This window comes from Phacochoerus africanus, chromosome 11 (genome assembly GCF_016906955.1).
Source record: "Phacochoerus africanus isolate WHEZ1 chromosome 11, ROS_Pafr_v1, whole genome shotgun sequence".
NCBI lineage: Eukaryota > Metazoa > Chordata > Mammalia > Artiodactyla > Suidae > Phacochoerus > Phacochoerus africanus.
This window is the reverse complement of record NC_062554.1, coordinates 7,066,529-7,090,956: the sequence shown is the minus strand read 5'-3', so window position 1 is coordinate 7,090,956 and position 24,428 is coordinate 7,066,529. Positions and strand designations below refer to the sequence as shown.

The 24,428-nt window shown below is 59.7% G+C and overlaps 1 protein-coding gene across 2 annotated transcripts; it reads right to left on the bottom strand.

Annotated features, from left to right (window-relative positions):
- Window positions 1–822: 822 nt before the first annotated feature.
- Window positions 823–23,713, bottom strand: P2RY2 (purinergic receptor P2Y2). Of its 2 annotated transcripts, none has more exons than XM_047753184.1 (3): window positions 23,427–23,713; window positions 7,935–8,209; window positions 823–3,051 (listed from the first exon to the last, which is right to left on the bottom strand). In XM_047753184.1, the coding sequence occupies exon 3, from the start codon at window positions 3,045–3,047 to the stop codon at window positions 1,917–1,919; it is 1,131 nt and encodes a 376-aa protein (XP_047609140.1). In that variant the 5' UTR covers window positions 3,048–3,051; window positions 7,935–8,209; window positions 23,427–23,713; the 3' UTR covers window positions 823–1,916. The 2 variants fall into 2 exon arrangements, with proteins under 2 accessions (XP_047609140.1, XP_047609141.1); XM_047753185.1 differs by lacking the exon at window positions 23,427–23,713 and adding an exon at window positions 19,146–19,218.
- Window positions 23,714–24,428: the final 715 nt, after the last annotated feature.

Here is a 24,428-nt window from a genome sequence, read left to right as displayed (position 1 = left end):
AGAGGGAGCAAGGGCTTTTTCTTGAGGTTAAAAGTGAGGTCAGCTTTGCCCAGTTCCTGCCCAAAGGCTAGGGCTGGGCCCTGTCCTGGTGAACTTCACAAGTCTCCAGAGTGGTCCTGGCTGGACCTAGAAACTGTCCCAGGTGAGACTCCACCTGTCCCGGGTGACCCGGACTGAGCACCCTCAGGCCAGGTAGCTGGATTGTCCCAGGAGGAGAGGACCGCACAGGAGGGGAACCTCACCCACGCTTATCCTCAGGGCAGAGGACACCTCACGGTCAGGTCAAGGCGGGAGCCCTGACTTGGCCTCCTTGTGACCCAGCCTCTGCTCACTCCTGCCTTGAACGTGGGCGCCAGATGCCCAGCTGGCTTCCGGTCCCTGCACGCCCTGCCCTCCTGCCCCCGTGACGTTGCCTAGAATGCACCTGCACCTGGATGTTCGTCTCCGATGCGGGCATTTCTCAGAAGTCTCCCCACTCCAGGAAGCCTTTCCGGACGCCCTGGTCCACAGCCGCACCCACTCGGCATTATCCGGCGGGATGCCCGAGAAAAACTTGTACCTGCTTACAAGAGCCAACTGTTAAATTTTCAGGAATTGTCTAAGGAGGCTGGCCTCACACCAGCAGCCTGAAACTGGCCGCGGCAGGAGTATCTGTACCCCGGCAATTGGCAATGCTACAAACAAGGGGTTCCCATCACCTCCCCACTCCAGGGGCGTCAGTGACATGGTTTAACGTTTACCTTCACGTGACTGGTCATTGCCAGTAACTGGTCATTGGGAATCTTGAGGCCTGGGACCCACCTGACTCCTCTCTGGACTGAGTAGAGTGAGGCACGAAAGGCAGCCAACTTTATTTTTATTTTTATTTTTGTCTTCTTAGGGCCACACCCGTGGCATACGGAGGTTCCCAGGCCAGGGGTCAAATCAGAGCTGCAGCCACTGGCCTACACCACAGCCACAGCAATGCGGGATCCAAGCCACATCTGCAACCTACACTACAGTTCACAGCAATGCCAGATCCTTAACCCACTGAGAGGGGCCAGGGATCGAACCCTCATCCTCATGGATCCTAGTCGGCTTTGTTTCCAGCCAGCTAACTTTAAAGTAGAGGATGACCTGGGGTCTGGAGAGGCTACTCCTCACGTGAGACCACCACTGAGGCGGCTCATGGGAAGGCAAATGGCAGAGGAGAAGAGGTTGGAGGAAGGACCCAGTGTGGATGGCAGAGCTTCGCAGGCTGTACCCCCACCCTCCAACCACACAGCAGCGCCCAGCTCGGCAGATAATAACGCCTCTGGTAGGAGTCCCAGCCCCAAACCGGCTCCCAGCCTCCAGATGGGTCTATGGCACCTGTTCTCAGGTGCTCTTCCCCTGGGCCGGGGAACATCCTCAGAGCTGAGCCCACGGTGGCACCCAGAGACCAACCTGACCCAACGTGGAACCTCTGGCTCAGCCCTGACTCCTTACAGGGGTCCTTGGCTCAACCTGCACTCGCCCCTCCCCCGTAGCACAGGGCCAGGCTCAGCTGTGTGATCTCCGTAAGTCACTGGCCTCTCTGGACCCATCTTTCCACTGGACTCAATCTGTCCGGCCTCCAGCCTGGGTACCGTGGCAGACCCAGCCAGGCGTCTGTGAGGGAGTCAGGCCAGGGGCAGCCCTGGTGCCGAACCCTGCCTTTCTTAAAACCTCATCCCCCAACTCACACATACCAACGGTGAGGGGTGTGGGGACTGCGGGGCTCCCTGGACCACAGAGGACAGACGGGGCCCCGGCCAAGGGACAGAGCATGGGGGTCCCGGCTCTCCCGACCATCTGGCCTGAGTCGCTGATGGGCCAAACCGAGGGAGACTGTCCGGCGCGAACACGTCTGCAGCCCCGCCCCCCACACGCGTGCGCAGGCGCCAGGGGTCCGGGTCCTACAGCCGGATGTCCCTGGCGTCTTCGCCACGCGCCGGTGTGGTCTCTGTCCGCCTGGAGTCCTCGCTGCTGGCCGAGTCTTCTGTCCTCTTCGTGTCAGTTCCGTGGGACCTGCGCAGGCCCAGCCTGCGACAGGCCTGGGCGGTGGGGGTGGCGTCTGTGGGTGGCTTGGCGTCCCGGGCAAAGCGCACGAGCCTCTGCCCAGCCAGGAAGTAGAGCACGGGGTCCAGGCAACTGTTGGCACTGGCCAGCGGCCGGGTGATCTTGTAAGCCATGTTCACGGCATCGAGGGTGTGGCAGCTGAGGTCCAGCGAGCGGAAGGAGTAGTAGAGGGTGCGGGTGACGTGGAAAGGCAGGAAGCACAGCGCGAAGACGGCCAGCACCACGGCGATGGTGCGCACCGACTTGCGCTTGGCGCGCGGCAGGCCTCCGGCGGTGCCGTACGCGGGGCGCAGCAGCCGGCGGGCCATGAGCGCGTAGCAGACCAGGATGACGGCGAAGGGCGCCGCGAAGAGCACGCTCAGCATGACCAAGCTGTAGGCCACGAAGTGGCTGAAGAGCTCGGGGGCCGACGTGTCGTGGCAGGTGATGCGGCCGCCCTGGGCAGTGGTGGTGATGAAGTAGAGCGCGGGCGCCTGGCAGGCCAGCACCAGCCCCCACACGGCCGCCGCCACCCGGCGCGCGTAGCGGGCGTGGCCCCAGCGCAGCGAGCGCAGCGGCCGCAGGACGCCCAGGCAGCGGTGCACGCTGATGCACGTGAGGAACAGGATGCTGCAGTACAGGTTGGTGTAGAAGAGGAAGCGCACCAGCTTGCAGAGCGCCGTGCTGAAGGGCCAGTGGTCGCCGCGCGCGTAGTAATAGACCAGCAGGGGCAGGGAGGCGGCGTACAGCGCGTCGGACACGGCCAGGTGGAACATGTACGTGGTGGAGGCGTTCCAGGTCTTGAGGCGGCACAGGAAGATGTAGAGCGCCCCGGCGTTCAGACTCAGCCCCAGCACGCACACCACGCCGTAGCTCAGGGGCAGCAGCACGTACTTGAAGTCCTCGTGGAAGCGGCACCTGTAGCCCCACTCATCCCCACCCGAGGTGCCGTTGACGGTGCCATTCCAGAGGTCGGGGCCTGTAGCCATCACCCTGAAGGGAAGGGGCCGTGGGGAGAAGAGGAGTCAGAGTCGTGGCCTGCCACAGCCGCCCGACCGGGTCCCAAGCGCCCAGACCCTCCCTGGGTTAAGATACGCCCGACCAGGCGTTCCCACGGTGGCACAGCCGGTTAAGGACCCGGCGTGGTCTCTGTGGCAGCATGGATTCGACCCTCAGCCTCGTGCAGTGGGTGGAGGATATGGCATTGCTGCAGCTGTGGCGTAGGCTGCAGCTGCAGCTTGGATTCCATCCCTGACCAGGGAACTTCCTTACACTGCAGGTGTGGCTAAAAAAGAAAAAAAAAAAAAATCTGCCCCACTGTATGCAAGGCCTTTGTTGCATCTGATCTGCCGCCTTCCCTGGAGCCCGAGGGCCCGACCCTCGGAACCTTAAGGATCCATGAGATCCGTGAATGTCAGGATGGTGGGATTCCAACACTTTAGAACAGGGGTAGGCCAACTACCTCTCAAGGGCCAGATGCAGCCCAGCAGGCTGTTTTTGTAAATAAAGCTTTATTGGCGCACAGCCATGCCCATCTTTTTACAGAGCTGAAGAGTTGTGGCAAAGACCATATGCTCCTCAGAGACTAAAATACTTACCATCTGGCCTTGGAAAAAAAAAAAAGTTTGGGGTCCTTATTTGAGCATCTCAGGAACGCAGAGTTCTAGATCTAGGATTAGAGGACTCAGATTCATGGAACGGGGCCTTTGAGGCTGAGACTGGGTCCACCCCACACCCAGGGCCCACAGCCTGTTTCTGGCCAGCGGGCAGCCCATTCGTTCCCAGAGGCATGAGAAAGTTCTTTCCTTTGGCTCATCTTTCCACTCTCTGGGGAGGGCCTGGCCCTGTGCCTGGAATTTGGGTATTTGAGGAGAATTTCCAAGGGTCTCCCACTTTAGTCATTCATTCACCTCTCAGCAAATATTTTTTAGGCACTCTTGTATTCTGGTACTTTCCGTATCTGTAAACAGCGGCCTTGCTCCCTGGCCTATAAGGCTACGAGATGGGCTAGTGACCCTCCTGGAGATTCCAGGCAAGTCTGGGTGGAGGCGGGAGTGGGGACAGCGGGGGATGCCTGCTGTGGGGCAAATCCAGCTTCTCTTCACACTGTCACCACCTTGACCTTCTCCTTCCTCGTCCCTCGTGGGCGTGTAACACACCCATGGGGCCTGACCGGCCCGACAGTGAGCACCTAGAGATCAGGATGCCACCTGCCCCCTCTGCCAAGGGGACCAATAAGAGCTCTCTCCGCTGGGAGGCTGGGGACAGATATCCCAGCTGGAGGCAGAGACGGTCCTGGGGGGGCCTAAGGGGGCAAGATTGGGACAAACGCAAAGAAATACTTCCTAACAGTGTGAAGAGCAGAGGGAGCTGACATTTTTCAACCCCCCCCCCACCCGAGTGCCTGATGAAGGTCACTTCATTCCATCCCCGTAACTCGCTTCCGGGAGCCAGGTCCTTGTGCCCACTTTTTGGATGGCAAGGCCAGATGGATCATTCAGGTAATTTGGCCCAGGTCACGGGCCTGGGGTGGGCAGCCATTCCCATCTGGGTCCATGCCACGGTGGAAGGGGCTGGAAGAGGAGGCAGAGACCCCTGCTTACAGGGGTGGGCAAGCGGCTTTCTAGCACAGCCTGCAGATGGCACTGTGCCTTCCGTCGCTGTGTCTGGGAGGGGAGAGGGCAGATGATGTGGGAGTCCCCCCACCCCGTGAGAATCTGGGGCTGTATCATTCCTTTCATTCTGGAACCTGGGATCCTGTGGAGCCAGCGACATCCACTCCCTTAGACACCGAGCCTCCTGTCCAGCCTGGGAAGCAGCTCAGGGCCCAGGAAGTCAAGATCGGTGGGGGTGGTGGGGGGAGGGACGCATGGGTCCCTCAGGTCATTTCTTTCCCCATAACCCCCCTCCCCCATCTTCCCTGTCCCTTACGGTCAGCAAGGGCACAGCCTGCACTTGTGACCTCCCTCCCTGGACACAGGCTCCTCCCCAAGGAGCCAGGGCAGATTCCAGCGTGAAGAAGCGGGTATGGGGGTGGGGGCACTGGCAGGGCCAAGCCACTGAGACCCCTCTTCCCTGGGGCCAGGACTCAGCATTAAGGCATTTCCTACATCCCACCCCTGGCTCCTCGCCACCCAGTATCACCTCCACCCTTGCTGCTGGAGCTGTGGCATCAGCCTCCCCTGCTCCAGGGAAGGTCTCTGGACAAGAATCATTCCCCCCTTGCAACCCTCTGTGGCTCCTGCCTGCTCTCAGGAGAAAACTCAGCTCCTCAGTGTGGTACCAGAGCTTTGAATAATCAAGGCTCTGTCACCAGCCCCATCCCCTGTGACCTGCAGTTTCCTGCACGCACCCAACGCATTCCCCTCCCAGCCTCCGCTCATGCTGCTCCTTTAACCTGGGGCCCACTCGCCGCCCTCACCTCTACCTACTGAAACGACGACGTATTTCTCAGCACAGACAACTCTAGCGACTGTGCAGAACCAGAGAGGCTCTGTGCCCCCGCCTGCAAAGCGAAGTGATTTACAGAACCGACGTCACAGGTCTGCTGTATGGATTCGGGGAGTAATTTGTACGAGATGTTTGCAGCCGTGCCAGGCCCACAGGAGGCACAGGAACGCTGTGCTGTGTGGAGCTTCAAGGCTCAGCTCAGCATCACCCTTTCCCTGAAATCTTTGGGCCACAGGAGGAGGAGGAACAGAAGGTCCTGGAAGCTGTGGAGCAGGTGAGCGGGGTGCGCCAGAGAGGGACACCGAGGTCCAAGCTGGGGCCAGGCCTGGGGACCTCGGGAGGGGAGAGATCTTCGAGCTGTTTGCAGGGTGAGTCTGGATAAAGGAGGGGCCAGGAGGCCTCAGGCTCAGGGACTGGGAGCAGAGCAGGTGGGGTGGAAGGGGAATTCGGCGTCAGACGTGGTCAGTGTGGGGCGCCCCAGAGGGGTGTCAGTGGATGTAGGGAGGGGTGAAGCCTGGGACGGCAGGATTGGGCGCACGGGGAGGCAGACAGTCATTGCTGGCTCACAGGCGGCCGGGGGTCTGAGGACCTCTGGAGGGGCCACAGTCTACCTGGGACACCGGCTGGCAGTCTCCAGCTCTGCCACAGAGCCCAAATGACATTCGCTATTTCCTGCCCCAAATGCATCAGGTATTTCCTGTCTGTTAGGTCCAGACTCTGCTGGGCTGAATCCCCCGGCCTCGCAGAATGGTGGCCCTACGGCTCCCCCCATGTGGGGACCAGGAGGGTGGCTCCTCCATATTCTGTGCTCCAGGCACAGATGCCCAGCCCCACCCCCACACACGAGGCTCTGCTTCGCCCTGGTGCTGAGGCCTGGCAGGTCAAGGTCAGGGCCCTCGTTTTGCCTTCACCGTCAACACCTCGCTGCTCCACACACACGGTTTCTTGCCAATTACTCACGGTGGAATCTGTGACGCTCACGAAGGGGTGGAAACTTCCCGAGGTCTCCCTTCAACCCAAGGAGCTGCCCTGTCCACCTGTTTTAAGACATCCCAGCCTCCACCCTCCCGGGCCAGCTGGGGACTCTATCACCATGGCCCTCGTCCAGACAGACCCTGCCTGTCCTCTCCCTGCCCAGGCTGGCCCACCCACCTGCGGGTACATCTTTCCTGCGCCCCCACCCCCACCCCAGCCTCTGCTTCTGGAGACAGCCGAGTCCCCAGCCCTCTCCTGTGGCCTCTCCTCTGCCTCTGCTGACCCCGATGCCCTTGGGGCCTCACCCCCAGCTCCCCAGAGACCAGCTCCTGACGTTGCCCCACACCACCCGCCAGCCCCTTTGTGCCCAGGTCTGGCTGGCCCTGCCCTCAAGCGCTCCCGCGTCTGGAGGGAGATGCGAGCCACATCCGCACCCTGACGAGCTTCCCCGCCTTGGATTCCCATTCTTTCTGTCCGGAAAGCCTCCGGACCCACCCACACTGCACTCCGTCCCGCCCATCCCTCAAGGCTCTTCTCAAAGGTCACCTCTGCTCTGAAGCTCTCTCCCTGCACCACTCCACTCGTGCCGCCGGGGGGCGGGGGGGGGGCACTCCTCACACTCTGCTGGGCATTTGTCCTGCCACCCTGTACCCTGACACAGCCCAGGTGCTCCGAGAGGACGGGGCCATCCAATTCTTTTCTCTGTCCCTGTCGTCCAGCTAGAGGCCTGATCCAAAGCAGGTATGGCAGGAATGACAGAGTGAATGAATGAATGAAGCCAGCACAAGAGGCTACGGGAGCCCAGAGGAGGCTGAGCCTTTAGTGGCTCTCCTTTCCCTGTTCCTCTGAGGGCCTTTCAGAGGACAACGGCATTCAAGGATTTCTCAGCTGCTGACCCGAGGTGGCCAGGGGTCGCGCTGGCCCTCGGGGGTCCAGCCCACCCGAGGCCTGCTGCTGCCCTAGGGAGGCCCCTGCTGCCTCTCGTTCCTCTGGACAGATCAGGACAATGCCACAGGGAGGGGACTGTACCCAGGCATTCTGGAGAGTCAGCTGTCTGAGCCACATTCTTTTAGCTCACCCAGCTCTTTGCCCGGGTCACGGGTCAGTCTGGATCAGGAGCTCCCGATCCTGGACCCCCAGCCTTCACCCTGTGGGGGCAGAGCCTGGGCTGCGCAGCTTCCCTGCAGCACCCCTATTTCATCCCTCACCTCACCCCTAGGCAGATACCCCACAAAGGTTAAGCTACTTGTTCAAGGTCACGCTGCCACGAAGTGGAAAAATTGGGTTTGACACCCAGGGCTGTGTGGCTGTGAGGTCTGAATTCATCGCAGCCTGGGAGGAGGGAACAGGGCGTGGATCCCCTAAATCTGCCCCAGTTCAGTGGACACACATGCACGAGTGCACCTGCCCCAGCCTCCCAGGCAGTGGACCCCGCCCTCACGCGTCCATACCTGACCAGGCCCTGCTCTCGCTGTCAGGATGCTCGGTGCGGCTCAGGTTCCTCACTCATGAATGCACACGCCTGTACCGGGCTGCAGGGAACTCTGTGGGAAACAGGAAAAACAGGTCCCCCCGCCTGGGGCCTCGCCCAGTTTCCAGTGTTTCTCAGCGCAGGCTGTGCCGTGGGCTCCTGAGACAGGGTGGTGGGGACGGCTTAGGCTCTGGGTCACGGGAAGTCAGCCAGGCCGAGGCCTCCCCGGGCTGCCTCCTCTGCTCCAAGCTGGGCCTGAAAGAGGCAGAGAGGTGACCTGGGGCGCTTGTCCAGTAGGCACCCGTGCCCTCTGCTCACCGACTCCCCCTAGCGGACAGTTCTGCGCTCACATGTCCATCCCCAGGCACCCTCTGTCACCGGGAGGAAGGCTCTGCTGGGGAGGTCTCCCCCATACCCTGCAGAGCTGAGCTGAGCCTCCAGTGCCCCCCCAACCCCCGCCCCGGTCCTGGTCAGCCCCACAGCAGGAAACAGTCCATACCCTCCTTGCCTGGTCTACACCTGACAGTGCTTTGGCCAACACGGTTTTGCTTAAGCTGGGTCCCTGTCTGGAATACCCTTGCTCCCGCCTCCCTCCTCTAATCACTCCTCCGCAGGTGCTGTTAACACACAAGGACACACACAGGCTTGGACGCGCCCAGATACACAGACACACAGAGATGTACACAGTCACACCCAGATGGACACACAGTACACACACACACACACACACACACACACACACACACACACACACACACACAATCTCACACATGGAGAGTCTTAGACAGTCAGGGCCTGGAACAGCCTTTAGAAATCACCAGTGCCGGAGTTCCCGTCGTGGCTCAGTGGTTAGTGAATCCGACTAGAAACCATGAGGTTGCGGGTTCGATCCCTGGCCTTGCTCAGTGGGTTAAGGATCCAGGGTTGCCGTGAGCTGTGGTGTAGGTCGCAGTCACGGCTCGGATCTGGCGTTGCTGTGGCTGTGGTGTAGGCTCGCGGCTACAGCTCCGATTAGACCCCTCGCCTGGGAACCTCCATATGTTGCGGGTGCAGCCCCAGAAAAGACAAAAAAAAAGAGAGAGAGAGAGAAAGAATTACCAATGCCAAATCCCATTTGACAGAGGAGGAAACTAAGGTCCAAGCATTCGCAGCAAGCCAGGGATGGAGCCAAGACCAGAACTCAGGTCTTCTGGATTCTGGGCCTGGTTTCTATCTTGCCTGGGAGCCCCGCCCACAGGGCACACGCAGGGCCTCAGCGGAGGAAGGCCTCTGTGTGGGCAGGTCCCCGCATCACCGGAACCGCAGACCCATCTCGGAGCAAAAGCACCTCTTTTTCCTTTTTCTTTCGGGTTCATTTCCCTACGAGGGGGAAGCGGGGTCTGAGACAGCTGAGGCCGGGTCCCCAAGGTGGAAACACAGCTCGAGCATGAGGGGAAGTGTGGCTGCAGGAAGAGGGCAGGGTGGGCCCTGGACCACCCGTGTCCCAGTGCACCTTGCCCCAGGCATCTCGGGCTGACGTGGCTCAGTGGGCCAGTAGCTACCGGCCAGTCTGTCCCAGGGTTTAGTGACAAAGTGGAAGAGCTTCACCTTTTCATCTGCTCTACCCAGGGTCACACCCCATCTGCTCCTCCTAAGGAGACGCCTGTGCTCAAAAGACGAAGGCAGAGCAAGCACTTTCCCAAAGCCACTCTCCGATTCCTGAGAAGAGCCTCCACCACCCATCCTCCGGGCCCCACGGCTCCAACATACGCAGGACAGCCCCTCTTTCCCCCTCGTCAGAAACCATCACTCCCCAAGGCCTGGCAGCTCGGCCACTCCTCCCCCCCAGGGCCCTGGGCCTGTGCTTCCCCTCCAGTCACTTCCCTGCCTACGCTCTGGTCTCCCTGCTTCCTCCCCTGCTCCTCCAGCCCGTCTTTCTCTCTGTGGTTCCAGGTTTTCCTAAACCACAAATCTGACCACAGACTATGGAGCGCAAGACACTTCCATGGCTTCCCATCACCCTCGGGCTAACATCCTGCTCCTGAGCTGCTGCCCCCCCCCAACTTCTGCCTCCGCCCTCCACGTTCCGCCTCCAGCGCAGCCAAAGGAGTCCCGTGGTCCTGTCTTCGCTCAGGGACGTCCTCCCTTATCGTCTAGCAGTTGCATCATAACAAGAGTTGAGGGCTCTCTCTGTGCCAAGGTCCATGTTCGGGGGCCCCACTGACCTCTTCTCATTTAATCCTGAGACGCTGAGAGAGGCCGAGGGACTTCTCCAGGGTCACAAAGCTACCAACAGGCAGAGTAGCCCTGGTCTCTCTGGCTTGAGGAGCTGTGCCCCCCACTTGAAGCACATAGGAGAGGTTCTCTTTCTCTTTCCCAGAGAGGCAGATCCACGCGTGGCTTTCGTGGCGCAAGAGAAGCTGTTTCAGGCCTAGAGTCTAAGCCTGGCCACAGTGCTTTGCCCTTGAACAGCTCTCGGTCGTGAATGATCTCAAGGGCAAGAGCAGCAGCAAGAGCAAATATAATAAATAGCTGTAAAGACTCCCAGCTCTGTTTCAATGGTAAAGATTAGCCCGAAGCACTGTCTTAAGTTTTGTCAAATTCAAATCTTGCTCAAACCCCCAGATCAACTGGAACCTAAGGAATGACGCTGACCTTTTCTGAACCTCGAGTCTTCTTCAATCGACTGAAGCTTGGATCCTGTCTGCCTTTGCCCCAGTTCTATGGGGAATTCTCTGTTCAAACCCCTTCCTCAATAGGCCCGTACCGTCACTTAACACTTGCCCCGTTTTGCCGTTCAGGGAGACACCGCTCTGAGAACCATCCTCGGGGTCCGCCTTCCTTGCTGCAAGTACAAAGCCCTGCCATCTCCCGCTCTCTGGCTTGGCTGCGGCTTTTGGCTTGACACCCGCCAAGAGGCAGACACAGTTTTGGGTAACATGACCACCCCCTCCTACCCTCCTCTCTTTCAGGAAGCTCCCTAACCAGCCCTCTTTGAGCCCCCAGCTCTGCCTGTCCGGTGAGTTCTCTGCCAGAGGAGATGCCCCACCGGTGGGACCAAATCTACTCTTCCTAGTACGTTCCCGCTGAGAAGCAGCCATGATGGTTATTGCAACTCATCTCCCAGTTTCAAAAAGAAAAAAAAAGGGGGGGGGGAGTTCCCTTTGTGGCTCAGCAGTTAATGAACCTGACTAGGATCCATGAGGATGCAGGTGCGATCCCTGGCCTTGCTCCATGGGTTGGGGATCCGGAGTTGCCATGAGCTGTGGGGGAGGTCTCAGATGTGGCTTGGATCCCGCGTTGCTGTGGCTGTGGTGCAGGCTGGCGGCTGTAGCTCTGATTTGACCTCTAGCCTGGGAACCTCCATATGCCACAGGTGCCACAGGTGCATAAAAAGACAGGAAAAAAAAAAAAAAGGAGCCAGAAAGGGTAGTTTAAGATCTCACCCCAGGTCACCAGTGAACTGAGGGCAGAGGTAAGCCAAGCATGTAGACGGACTCCCTGTCTCTTTAGCCTGGCTCTGCTTCTACCCACACTGGGTCTTTGTCCTGCAGCCCCAGGCAAGTGAGCCCAAAACCAGGAGAAGTGGCCCCGGGCAGTTCCCAGGCTGACTGTAGAATTTCCAGGGTGGCTGGACAACATTCCAGCTTCTCCCCTGGCTCTGGAATGCACTGCCTGCTTGTCACCCACCTGGCTAGTCCTGTCCATTGTGGCCAGGGAAAGTGACCTGTCACAATTCTGGAAGCCTCTGCTGCCTGCCTGTGCTGAGGGTGGGTGCTGCGAGGGGAAGCAGAGGCCCTGGAGCCAGAACACCAGTGATGGGCAGGGGAGGGCCCTGGGCAGGTGGGAGATGCCACTTCTGCCATTCCCAGCTGTGGAACCGCACCAGCCGCAGCCTCACAACTTGACCTTCAACGTCCTCACGGTCTAAGAACAGTACCTGCCTCACGAGTCTGCTGAGAGAGCGAAAGGAGCTGATTTAGATGCATTTCATGCAATAATTGAAAGAGGTAAGATCTCAGCAGGTAGAGAAGGCCGGGAGCATGGGGTGTCCCAGGGAGTTAAAAGGGGCAGAAAACCCACAGGTACTCGGGGCAGAGTGGCGAGGTCACTGATCGGGGTTCCCACACGGAAGGCATCCTCAGAAGGGAGGGCACCCAGCAGGACTTACACCCGTCCGCTCACTCTTTACAGAGGCTGCCATGTCTACACCTGGGGACTCTGAGGTGCGCCAGACTCTTCTGTGACTGAAGGAGCTCACTGCTACCGTTGGGGGTAGAGGGAGGAGGATGGGGGAAGATCCAGAAAGAGTCCGTGACAACTCAGGGCGGTCAGGGCTGAAGGACGCAGAGACACCAGGGCTGAGGGAGCCAAGAGGGCCCCAAGGGGCATGGGGGGCAGTGGTCAGGGAGGCTTCCTGGAGGAGAGCACATCTGCCTTTTGGAAGATGGGTAGGAGTCAGGCAGGTGGAGGGAGAAGAGGAGCAGAGGGAGCCAAAACTAGGGCAGGAAATCACACGGTATGTTTGGGCAATGTCCGTGCCCCTGTGGCTGGAGGGGCGTGGACTGGGCAAGGCTGGGTGGCGGTCAGGAGGAAACTTGGGGGTCATCTTCCTGCCCCCTCCCGAATGCCCTCCTTGGGACTGAAGGCCAAGAGGCCCTCAGACTTGCCTGGCCTGCTTTCTGCACCACAAACACTGGGACTGACCTGGGGAAACAGCTGAGGGGTAACCTCAGATGTTATCAGCAGGTGTTGTTGCAGTGAGACGCCTCTGCAGCCTCCTCTGGAGGCCCTGGGTCTCTGTAGCCCCTTCTGGGTCTGTCTCCTTCTTGGAAGCCCTCGGGCTCCTGACCTTGGGAGCCACCCACGGGGCTGAGCTGGAAGCCCCTGAGCGTGTGGGTCTCAGGTCAGCCAGCCCTGCCACCTTTCAGATCAGAAGCTGAGACTCCTGATGAGGACACTTACCGACGTCTGATGTCCCAAGTATTTTCAGCGTGGGGTTGAGCTTCCCCAAACCCGCTCCGGGGCAGGACTCCAAACCACATGAGCCACCTCCGACACAGACCAGCCCAGCCTAGCCCAGCACAGAGCTACAGAGAGGCACTGCTCAACAGAACCAGTTACGAACCACGATGCCCTGGACGCCACCCTGACCCATCACACCCAAGTGCCTCCAGCCAGACTCAAGAGTCAAGAACCCTGGGTTCAGGCTCTAACTTGGAGCCGTCCATGCCGTGCCGTCTGGATCAAGTCTGTTCCCTTCTCTGAGCCGTGGGTTCTTCCCTGTCAACAGGGAGAACCACTGCGACATCAGACAGCCCGTGAGCAACGAGTAAGACGAGAGGGCAGGTGGGGGCTCCCCGGGGTCAGCAAAGAAATCCTGCATCGTCCATTCCCGGCAAAGAGCGCTTCTCAGCAGGAGGCCTTCCCCGGTGACCTCGTGGAGCAGCAGGGGTCGTGGTTAGAGCCGTCAGGGAAGGCTCCTGGAAGGGGCTGTGATCAGGTCTGCTGAGAAGCAGGAAGGGTCCAGTTTGGGAGGAAAGAGGGAGAATGGAGACCCCCAAGGTAGAACAGGGGACAAAAGCATCCACCAGGATACACGTGGGCCTGTGATTCTGACTGTCTCACTCAGAGAGTTTCCAGAGTGTGAGGTCACTGGTTCTGAGAGTCCAATCCCACGAGTCTCTGGTGCCAGAGTGAATGCCAAAGGTTCCTTCAATTCTGTTACTTGTTGCTTCTGACAGCCTTTGGCTTTGAGAGTTCTAGAACCACAGGAGGAGAGAGTCTCAGAGTAACACCATCTTAAATCACTTTTCCAGGAGCCACAACGTCTCAGCAAACACCTGCCAATGCCCCCATGTGCCCAACCTCAGAGAGACCCTGCAAACCCAGACTCAGATCAGCCTCAGGCAGGCCCTTGAGGAGCTCCAGTCTGGATGGGGAGAAAGCCATGGGCATGGGCCAAGTCCATCTGAGTGAGTAAGCCATGCCCAAGGGAGCCCCCAGGAGTATGGAGCCCAGAGTAACCTCTAACTGGCCTGGGGAGGTGATCAGGGAGAGCTTTCCCCAGGGAGGATCATTTGAGTTGGGACTTGAGGGATGCCTAGGAGTTCGTCAGGTGGACACAAAGGGAGGCAAGCCCTGAAGGCAGAAGGAGGAGCACATGCAGGGACTCGGTGGTGTGACGGTGTGGGCGGCTGGAGGAAGGCCGCGGGTCCTATGAAGCTGAAGTGGAGGCCTAGGTGGCACAGAACATGTGGGGCCCGCAGGACTTACATGGAAAGGCTTGAATGCCAGTTAAGGAACTTGGCCTCAATCTTGAGGACAGTGCAGAGCCATGGCAGGGCTTAAGCTGGGTAGGGTATGGTCAGTCGCCCTTTGCAAAGATGGCATCACACCGAAGGTGGCTTGGAAAGCGGGGTCAGAAGGGAGAGAGATCCAGGAGAAGACTCCCCATACCATGGTGGTGAGAGGAGCGGGTCCCTTGGCCTTGGATCTCCCGTCTGATGGGGGGCATCCGATGGGCCCACAGCCCGGCCATAGCAAGACTCCTGCTCCCACAAGCTGGGGCTGGGGAAGCTGGGCATTCATCGGGGAGCCAGAGCAACGCCGGGATCCTCCCCGAGGCAGAGGGGAGGAGAGGAGAGGGCCCCAGGAGGTCTGGGGGAGGCCCTCGCCCATGCTCCAGTGCCCAGGCGGTGCCACTGTCACTGTGATGACAGTGACAGGCACCAGGGTAGAGGGCCAAGGAGGAAGCCGCTGCCCAGAAGGGCCTAGGCTGCCCACCTTTCCCAGAAGGGACTCCAGCTACTCACTGGACCAGATCCGACCAGGCCTGGGAGGGGCTGTGGAGGAGGAGGAACACTGCTGCTCAAGAACCAGCTGCAGGAGTGCACGTCGTGGCTCAGTGGTAACAAATCCAACTAGTGTCCATGAGGACACAGGTTCGATCCCTGGGGCCCCACTCAGGGGGTTGAGGATCCAGTGTTGCTGTGAGCTGGCGCAGGTCACAGACATGGCTCAGATCCCGCATTGCAGTGGCTGTGGTGTAGACCGGCAGCCACAGTTCCAATTCGACCCCTGGCCTTGGAACTTGCATATGCTGTGGGTGTGGCCCTAAAAGAACAAAAGAACCAGCTGTGGTTCTCTATGGAGCAGGGCCTTCCTCGTGTAGCCTATGCCCACTTCCACCGGGTCATTCATTTCCCAAACACTCACGGGCACTTTCTCTGTGCCCAGCTGGTGTCAGGTGATGTGGGCAGAGAGAGGAAGCAGGCCTGGCTTGGCCTAGTCCTACCATTGGCTTCCAGGCTGAGTACAGAGGGCAAGGAAGGCGCCCACTGCCAGCCTCCCTGCATCGGGATCTGACGGTGGCGAGAGGCCGGGCCTGAGGACACCAAGGCAGCCTGAGAGGAGGGCGTGCCAGAAAGTGCATCAGACAGACCCACACGAGGAAGTCGGCGGGGAGATCTCACCGGGTCGAGTCCGTCCTCTCACCTGGGCTTCTCCCGCCCTCGGGCTGCCTGAGCAGGTGTTATCTTAGCAGCAGCTAAGCAATCAGGCCACGTGTTTCCAGAACAGGGCGCCAGCATCCTTCAGCCTGAAACCCAGCGGTCCTGGCCTCACCCAATGGCCTTCTTTTTTGTGAAAGAGATCTTTTATTTATTTATCTTTTTTCATTCTATAAAGTTGTATTTACATTTTTTTTATTATACTTGATTTACCATGTTCTGTCAATTTCTGCTGTAGGGGCTTCTGCCTTGAATGGAGTGGGATAAGCCAGGGCGGGGTGATGGGAACCCCAGCTTTCACCTCGGCTTGGTGACCTTGGACAAGATGCTCTCTGAGCCCCTATTTTCTCATCTGCAAAAGTGGAGATAATAACTCTTCCCCGAGTTCCCACTGTGGCCCAGCAGAGACGAATCTGACTCGTATCCATGAGGATGCGGGTTTGATCTCTGGCCTTGCTCAGTGGGTTAAAGATCTGGCGCTGCCGTGAGCTGTGGTGCAGGTGGCAGATGTGGCTCGGATCCCCTGTGGCTAAGGCTATGGTGTAGGCGGCGGCTCTAGCTCTGATTCACCCCCTAGCCTGGGACCCTCCATATGCCATGGGTGCGGCCCTAAAAAGCAAAAAAAAAAAAAAAAAAAATTCTTCCCTGAGAAAGGAGGCAGAGACAATGAGGGACATTTATAAAATGTTCCTACTAGGCCGCCTCTGCCGGGTGGAAGGGGGGCGGCACAGGGCAAGGGAGGCAGTCAACAGCTAAAGTGCCAGTAACCAGCACGACCCTCGCTCGTGCTCTAGGGTCGTCCTCAGAACGCACGGAGGTCCGTGAATATCACACATCCCGCCTGCACGTTGCACTTAAGAGCCTGCAAAACCCTTTCCCGGAGTCCTCAGAGCAGACGCAAGGATCTTCAAGACCAGTTTACAGACGGCAAAACTGACACCTAGAGGGGCACAGTGGCTCCTCACAGCCAGGAAAGAAGCCAAATCAACGCATTCCTGGGGCCGCCCATGAAGCCCTGGTGACGTCCTCACACTCTTGCAGCGGATCTGGAGGATCCAGAAGCCTCCGAGCCCCGTGCCCCTGGGCAGGAGGAAGCCAAGAACAGAGGGGCCATACGGCCCACGCCCAAGCGTGGCAGCCGCTGGCAGTGTCACCCACTGCGATCCTCCGGCCCCTCCAGCCAGAGCCCAGGACAGCCCGAGGCGAGATGTGCAGAGTGGCAAGACTCTTGCGCCAGCGCCTCCCACACGCATGCTCTCCGTTCAAGACTTGAAAGGTCCTGGCCTCCTTTTAGAGGCTGGCAGGGCAGGAACTGACCCTAGGTCACTCAGCAAGTTGGGGACAGAGCTGAGATGAGAGCCATCTCAACTCTCCTGGCTCGCTATGAGAGGAAGAGTCCTAACGGTGCCCAAATTCCTCCGGAAAAGCATCTGAGGCTCTGAGAAGAGTCTGGCCAAAGGGGCAGTGGCTCAGTTTATATGATACCTGGATGGTTCTGGGGTCCGTATCAGACATGTCCTGACCTTCGCGTCCTTAACACTACTCAATCCATCTTCCACTCTGCAGACAGAGACTTTTTCGTCTTTGTTTTTTGTTTTGTCTTTTTAGGGCCGCACTCACAGCATATGGAGGTTCCCAGGCTAGGGGTTGAACTGGAGCTGTAGCTGCCGGCTTACACCACAGCCACAGCAATGCGGGATCCAAGTTGCATCTGCGACCTACACCACAGCTCATGGCAATGCCAGATCCTTAACCCCCTGAGTGAGGCCAGGGATGGAATCTGCATCCTCATGGATATTAGTCGGGTTTGTTAACCACTGAGCCACGACAGGAACTCCTGGAGAGATCTTCTGAAATGCTGCTCTGACCATGAATCTGCCTTGCTCACACACATTCCATGGCTCCCTATTGCCTTCAAGGTGAAACGCAAGTTTTCAGCTTGCACATTCTGAGTCCTGTCGTGCCCCAGGTCACTCTGTTCTAATAATCCTCGCCACTGATTCTGATGGCCTGATTCTGTTTCCCCTTCTTTGTGATGACATGAAGCTCCACTGTAGACAGGCTTTCACTGCGGAGCCTGGGGACAGGGGGCAGGGGTTAGGGGCAGCTACTGCTCCCCCAGGTCAGCTCAGTGCTGCACAGGATGCTGGTAACACAAAAATGAGTGAGACTCAATCCCTGCCCTGCAAGGGTTCCCAGGCCAGGGAGAGGGAGGGAGGAGACAGACAGCAACCATGACAAGTCCAAAGCGGGGCCAGGGCTGTCAGCACAAGGACAGCAAGCGCTCAGGAGAGGCTCCAACCCAGCTGGGGGACCAAGGAAGGCTTCCCAGAGGAGGGGGCATCTGAGCAGGGCCCAAAGCTGGGTACTCCTCCAGCTGAGGAAGATGAGAAATAGAAGGGCATTTCAGGCAGTGAGCATAGGACATGCATAGGGTCCAGAGGCAAGAAATGGACTCGTGTGTGCAAGCCGATTATGTGTGTTTCCTAGCAGGGAAGAGTCCCGCAGGAAAGGCGGCTGAAGGGGGTGGCAAGGACCAGTGCTCAGAAGCCTCGAGTCCCAGGCCAAGGGGTTCAGGCTTGGTCTGGGGCAAGTCCTGAAAGTGTACTCAAGGAGGAGAAGGGCTAGGATTGGGGTTTCAGGAAGTTCCCGCCACAGGAACTGACGCCCTCACTCCTAAACAAGGACTTGCCAGGGAGGGCCCTGGCGCTGGGCATAACCCACACAGCAGTTCTCAGCAGCCCTCGTGTTCTAAGCCGTTATTACTCCCCTTTGACGATGAGGCTGCTGAGGCTCAAGCTTTACCCAGGGTCACATGGTGTTCACGGCGATGGACTATTGGTCTCTGGGTCTCCAGGGAGCTTTTGGGGGCCACTCTCTGTTCAGAGTCTCCTTCCCAACCACCCCTACCCACCAGCAGCTGAGACTGTCTGGGCCCCACTCTGAACCTGGAAAGCCAAGCTCCCCATTTTCCCAGCCTAGATCCAAAACAAAGTGGGCACTTCAGGCTGGGGGCCCAGGGAAGCCGGGGGTGCATCCTGAGAGGATCAGCCCCACAGCCCCCAAACTGGCAGTTCTGGTCTACAGCAGGGCCTGGCTCCTGGGGGACCCCAAGCCTGACACCTGCAGCCCTAGTTGGGAGGGGAGGGAGGCTACTGCCTTCCTCCAGACTGAGCTGAGCGTTCCTCCAGCAGCCAGACAGATCAAAAGTCCCCTGACAGAGGCTTAGCTGTCCTTCCAGGCCACTCAGCGCCCCCAGTCTTGCTCACGCCCAGGCGAGGTTGCCACCCAAAGTGCCCCGGGGGGGAGGGGGCAGGGCCGGCCACCAGGGTTGGCGGGTCCCTGGCCGCGGTGCCCAGCCGCGGGGGCGCCCACAGCCCAGCGCACACACGAACGAGTTTCACAGGTTCGGCGACACAACCCCTCGGGGGGCAAACACCCTCACGCAGTGACACCCAGACTTTGCCAAACACTCAGACACACACACACACACACACACACACACACACTCATCCGAGTATCCATCCACTTTCCCGGAGACCGACACTCTAGAGCGCTCGCGCCGGCCGGGCAGCGTGTCCCCTGGACCAGCCCCGCGCCGCCCTGCCTGCCCGGCGCCGACGGAGCCGTCCCCCGCCGGGGCCCGGTCGCGCCCGCCACCCTCTCTCCGCCTCCGGCCCCTGCAGGCGGCGCGCCCTCACCTCGCCGGGCCGGGCTCGTCCGCCCGCGGGGCCCGGGCCACAGCTCTCAGGGCCCAGCCGGCGTCCGCCGCCGCCGCCGCCGCCGCCGCCGCCGCCGCCGCCGCCGCCACCACCGCCGCCGCCGCCGGGACCCACGTGCCCGCGAGCCTCGCCCGCCCCGCCCCGGTCCCCACCCCCCCTCCCGCTCCGGCCGGGGCGGGGCGGACTCTGGCCGGACCCGGGCCCCCGCCGCCGCCCTCTCCGGTCCCGGCACACACTTTGTCACCTGCTGCCGGAGGCGGGAGGCGGGAGGCGCTGCCCGGCTAGAGAGCCCCCGGGCTAGGGGCCGCCGGGGAGGGGCCGCCCCGGGGACCGGGGCTCCCTGGGCTTCCGCACACGGGATGGTGAGAGGTTTTCAGAGACGCAAAGTTGGCCTGCTCTTTGCGGCCCCTGTCACTGCCCACTGCGAGAGCTGCCCGCGAACCTGTGCCCGCTACTCCCAGGGACCTGGCTCAGAGCTCTGGCCCCCCATTGCCCTGAGGAGGAGGGCAGTGCAGGCGTTCCGGTCCTGACGCTGCAGCTCCAAAGAGGAGAGTGGGGGGAGCCGCATCTAGGTTCTCTCTGCTTAATCTCAGCCGGAAAGAATCCCTAGAAATTTCCTGAACACCCAGCTCTTCTTGGTCCAGCATCTTGAGCTCTTCCTTTGAGCGGCCCTCCCAGACTCTTCCAGGACACACATGACTCCCTTCTCTGCCCTAAGCACGGATCTGATGGCTTCTGTGTCTGTCCCCGTCTTGAACTGGGAGCTCCAGGAGGGCAGGGACCAGTTCTCCCTGCCTTCTTCATCCTGGTCCCAGAGGTCCCAGGAGTTGCTCAGTACTTGGATGTTTGATGAATGAATGAAGGCCCCCCTCCCCCATTTTGGTCTAGACATCAGGAGTGCGGCTTCTGTGAGCTTCAGTACTGACTCTGGGAGACCTTGACCCGGTTGCCGCCCCTCTCTGGGCCTCCCTTGCTGCAGAGTCAAGGCAATCACACTCCCACTCCCACCAGCCAGTGTCCTTCCATGTGGAGCTTTGGACAATCAGCGTCTGGGACCTCGGGTCCTGCTGGGCTCCACATCAGCTGACTGGGGCCTGGCCGCAGCCTTGCCAGGGCCAGGAGCAGGGTAGAAACACGGCCTGTGAGGCTGAGCCGCCTCAGCAGTGCCCCAGAGACCTTCACCCGGGAGGAACAAAGGTTCCTTGTCCAGCCTCCTCCGCCTACTGTCCAATGGTCCATGCAGCTTCTGAGGAGCTATGAATCCCTGTGGCCCCTACTTATGGAGTCTGGGCCTTGGGGACCTCAGCGTGGGGAAACCCCCCAGACACTGGAGACCCCAGTCAACCCCCTTCTCACCCCTCCCATCAGACCTCTACTGTAACTGCTGTTCAGGCCCAGAGTTAAAATTCCTTTGATACCAAAATGAGGGCCCAGGGCTCTCTACCAATCTCCAGCCGAGGAGGGTTCCTGCTCTGGTCCAGCTCCTTCACTTCACCGTGTTGGAAACGGCATCCCTGAGACAGTGTCTGAGCTACCACAACGGGTGGCTTGGGCCTGGGGCACAGAGGAAAAGGAGTCGCCTGGAGTTCAGGTTTCATTCTTGCCTCATGTCCTTTGATGCTTCTCTGAGCCTCAGTTTCCTCTTCTATAAAATGGCCACAACGATCCGTTTCTCCCTGGGCCATCTGAGGTTCTTTTTTCCGGGTTTTGCTCATCATCTCAAGTAGCCTAGGGTCGAAGGGTCAGGATTCCTCTCTGAAGAGGGGCTGGAAGTCCAGGTTTCCAGATATCTCTCTTCCCTGGACACTCTCGTTGCTGAACTTCAGAGATCAGCAGGTCCAGCAGGCTCCAAAGCCCCCAGCAGAGTGGCCTCTGCTTGGGGGAGGGGGCTGAGGAACCCCATCCCACTTCAGTCTGAGCTCCTTTGCTTGCATCTTTGTAACTTTCATTTCCTTGTAAGAGTTTGTTTTTTGCTTTTGTTTGTTGCTTTTTAGGGCCGCACCCCTTGGCATATGGATGCTCCCAGGCTAGGGGTTGAACTGGAGCTGCAGCTACCGGCCTACACCAAAGCCACAGCCACATCAGATCTGAGCCAAGTCTGTGACCTACACCACAGCTCATGGCAACGCCTGATCCTTAACCCACTAAGTGGGGCCAGGGATCAAACCCGCAACCTCATGGTTCCTAATGGATTTGTTTCCGCTGCGCCACGACGGGAACTCCTTACTTGTAAGAGTTTGATGAACCCTCCCTCTGGTCAGGAACTGATCCAGTGAGTCCCGTAGCAAGCCCCAAACAAGGCCCAGCTGGATGGGTGCATGCAAGCAGCCTCCCTGCAACCAAGCAGCCAAGGCAGGCTGGTGGTGAAGATCCAGACACGCAAGGTTCCAAGGAGGTGGCACCACGCGAGGAGGCGGGGAGCAGGGCTCCAGCAGCCTCGGTAGGTCAGGATGGGGAGGGCAAGTTCAGGGGTGCTTCTCCCCACGCAATAGGAGGAGGCTTCCTGTCTCTCCAGCCCCGAGGAGGCATTTGGCGCTCTCACACCTTCTCATCTTCCCTCTCTGGCTGCTCTCATCTCCCCTGAGAAAAGCCGTTCTGAGAATCCATGCAGGGGGTGGAGTCCCTGGCCTGGCTCCGGCCTCCTCAGTCCGCTGGACATGATGCACTTCCAAGGCCTCCCTCGCAGGCTGGGGTGGCATCTCCATCGCCCCTCCCGGCCATCGGCGGCCTCACACCCTCTGATGGCCCCACTCCCCTCAAGACAAAGCCTGGCTCCCACCGCCCCACCTGCCTCTGGTCCGGCCGTGCTGCGGGGCCTGGGCCACATGGCTGGACAGAAAAGCCCCGGGGTGCCTGGGGGAGCTGCCTGCGAGCCCCTCCGGGGTCGTGATGGGGGTGGGGGGTGGGGTGGCGCACAGACGTTAGAAAGAGGGTCGAGGAGGAGAAGCAGGCTCAGCGCTGGGTCCCTTACCCCAGCCCCAGGCCACCCAAGCCCGAGCCCGAGCTGTGCACCTGCCTCGCTCCAGCTGGGCCCCCCGCTTGCCTCCTGCCTGGCACTTGCGCCCCTCTGCCTGCAATGCCCTTGATGCTTCTCCGCCCTCGGCCCTGTCTCCTGGCATCTCCCCATCTCGCCTCGAAGGCCCAGCTCAGCTGCTCCACAGCTGCCTCCCTTTGTCTCATCACTTAGCACACTCATCACTGTCGCTGTCCATGTCCCCCTCCGCTGGGGAGCTATTTGCAGGCAGGACTGGGGATCAGTTAACACCTAGCACTCAGCATCACCCGGGGTCCTCCATGAATCTTTGTTGAGAGTGAATGGATAAGAACTCTATTTACTGACAGCCTTTGTGCTAGTCATTGCGTTAAAGAATCTCGTTTAATCTTTACCAGAACCCTATGAGCTGGGTGTTGTCATTATCATTTTACATACAGGGAAACTGAGGTTCCGAAAAGGGGAGTGAATGGCCAATTCACATAGTGAGTCTGCGGTAGGTCCCCTGGCCCTGGAACGACAACGGGCTGCAAAGGAAGGCCCTGCCAAGTTCCCGAAGTGATGGCTGAGCCATGGCTCCTGGACCCACCCTGTGGCTCTGGTTACACAGGGCTGGGCTGGCCCCAGCTTGCTCTCTGGACTGCTGCATCGGCCTGGACCATCCCTGCCTCCCTCACCGACCGGGAACTGGGCTCCTCAAATTTCCCAAGCAGGGGCCAGGCCTCTGATGCCAAATGCAGCCTGGAAGCTCTGGCTCTTGGCATGCCAGGATGCAGGCACCCAGGGGACGCAGCAAGCCTGGTCTAGGCCTAGGCAAGCCTCTGTTCCACCTCTCTACCAGCAGGGCCAGCTACATAATTTGGAAGACCCAGGGCAAAATGGAAATGCAGCCCCCACCCCACCCCTCCTGCCCCATTCAAAACCCAGAAATTTCAGAGTTTCCGTCGTGGCTCAGCAGAAACGAATCTAACTAGTATGCATGAGGATGCAGGTTCTATCCCTGGCCTTGTTCAGTGGGTGAAGGATCCAGCGTTGCCGTGAGCTGTGGTGTAGGTGCAGATGCGGCTTGGATCCTGCATTGCTGTGGCTGTGGCGTAGGCCAGCAGCCGTAGCTCTGATTTGACCCCTAGCCCGGGAAGCTCCGTATGCTGAAGGTGTGGTCCTAAAGACAAAACAAAACCAAAACCAAAAACAACCCTAGTAATCTCAAGACAGGAGAGCAGAGTGTTAAATCAAGCTCAGGGCCCTTCAAAGCGTGGGTCTCATACCTGTGAAGCCAGCCCTAGCCCCAGGCCTTGGTTTCTTCATCCGTGAAATGGGCGAATGGTGGCCCCCTGGCCAGGCAGTGGAGAGGATGAGGAGGGGGGTGTAAGCAGGAGACTCAGGGAACAGCCCGAGGGTGGGCATGCGTCCGTGGGGACATCACTGGCTGTTGACCTCTCAGCACTGGGTAGCAGACCGGTTCTCGCCACGGGTTTGAGTCCTCAGTCAGCTCTTTCTCATGGACCCCAAACTAAGGCTCAGAGAAGCGAACAGACTTGATCAGGGTCACAGAGAGACGCCCCTGGGTGAAGCCAAGATCTGAGCCCCGGGCGGTCTCTGCAAAACTGGTGCTTTTTGTAACACAGGCAGAGAGCAGGGCAGGGCGGGTGCTGCTGGGGACAAAGAGGGCCACTGTGCAGACACAAAGACTGACCGCGGAGGCCCCTGCGGGGGCTGGGCCACATGAGTGGATAGAAAAGCCCCGGGTGCCTGGGGAGGTGCCAGGAGCTGCATGCGAGTCCCTCCCTGGTCGTATGGGGGTAGGGAGGTGGCCCGCGGCCGTCAGGACCTCGCGGTCCTGCTCAGAAGCGTCTGGCTGCTCTGTGCCGCCCACAGGAGGGGAGCGTAAGCCCCCCTGGGCGTCCTTCAAGGCCTTTTGTGACCAGCCCCCTGGATGGTTCCACACTCCTGTCCCCACCCCCGTCGGCCCTCCACAGCCCGGTCATGTGCGACGTCCCGCAGTGCCCCGCGCAGTCCTGCCCCTGCCCCTCGGTGCGCTCTGCCCTCTGCTGGCTGAGAGCCTTTCTCCGTCGCTGAGCAGCTCCAAGGCCCCCTTCCCAGGCAGCACTCCTCTGCGGGCCCCCAGCGCCGAATATTCACTCTTCTTCCAGAGCTTCCACCCGCCTCGGTCTTGAGCGGTCCATTGAATCCACGGAGCCTGCTTGGAGGAGGCAGCATTTGAGCTGGGCCTTAAACAGCAAGCGGACGTGACTGGCAGATGCCAGTGG

Excerpts from the sequence above, each read along its gene's own strand:
- P2RY2 (XM_047753184.1), bottom strand. The coding sequence starts at position 3,047 with ATGGCTACAGGCCCCGACCTCTGGAATGGCACCGTCAACGGCACCTCG.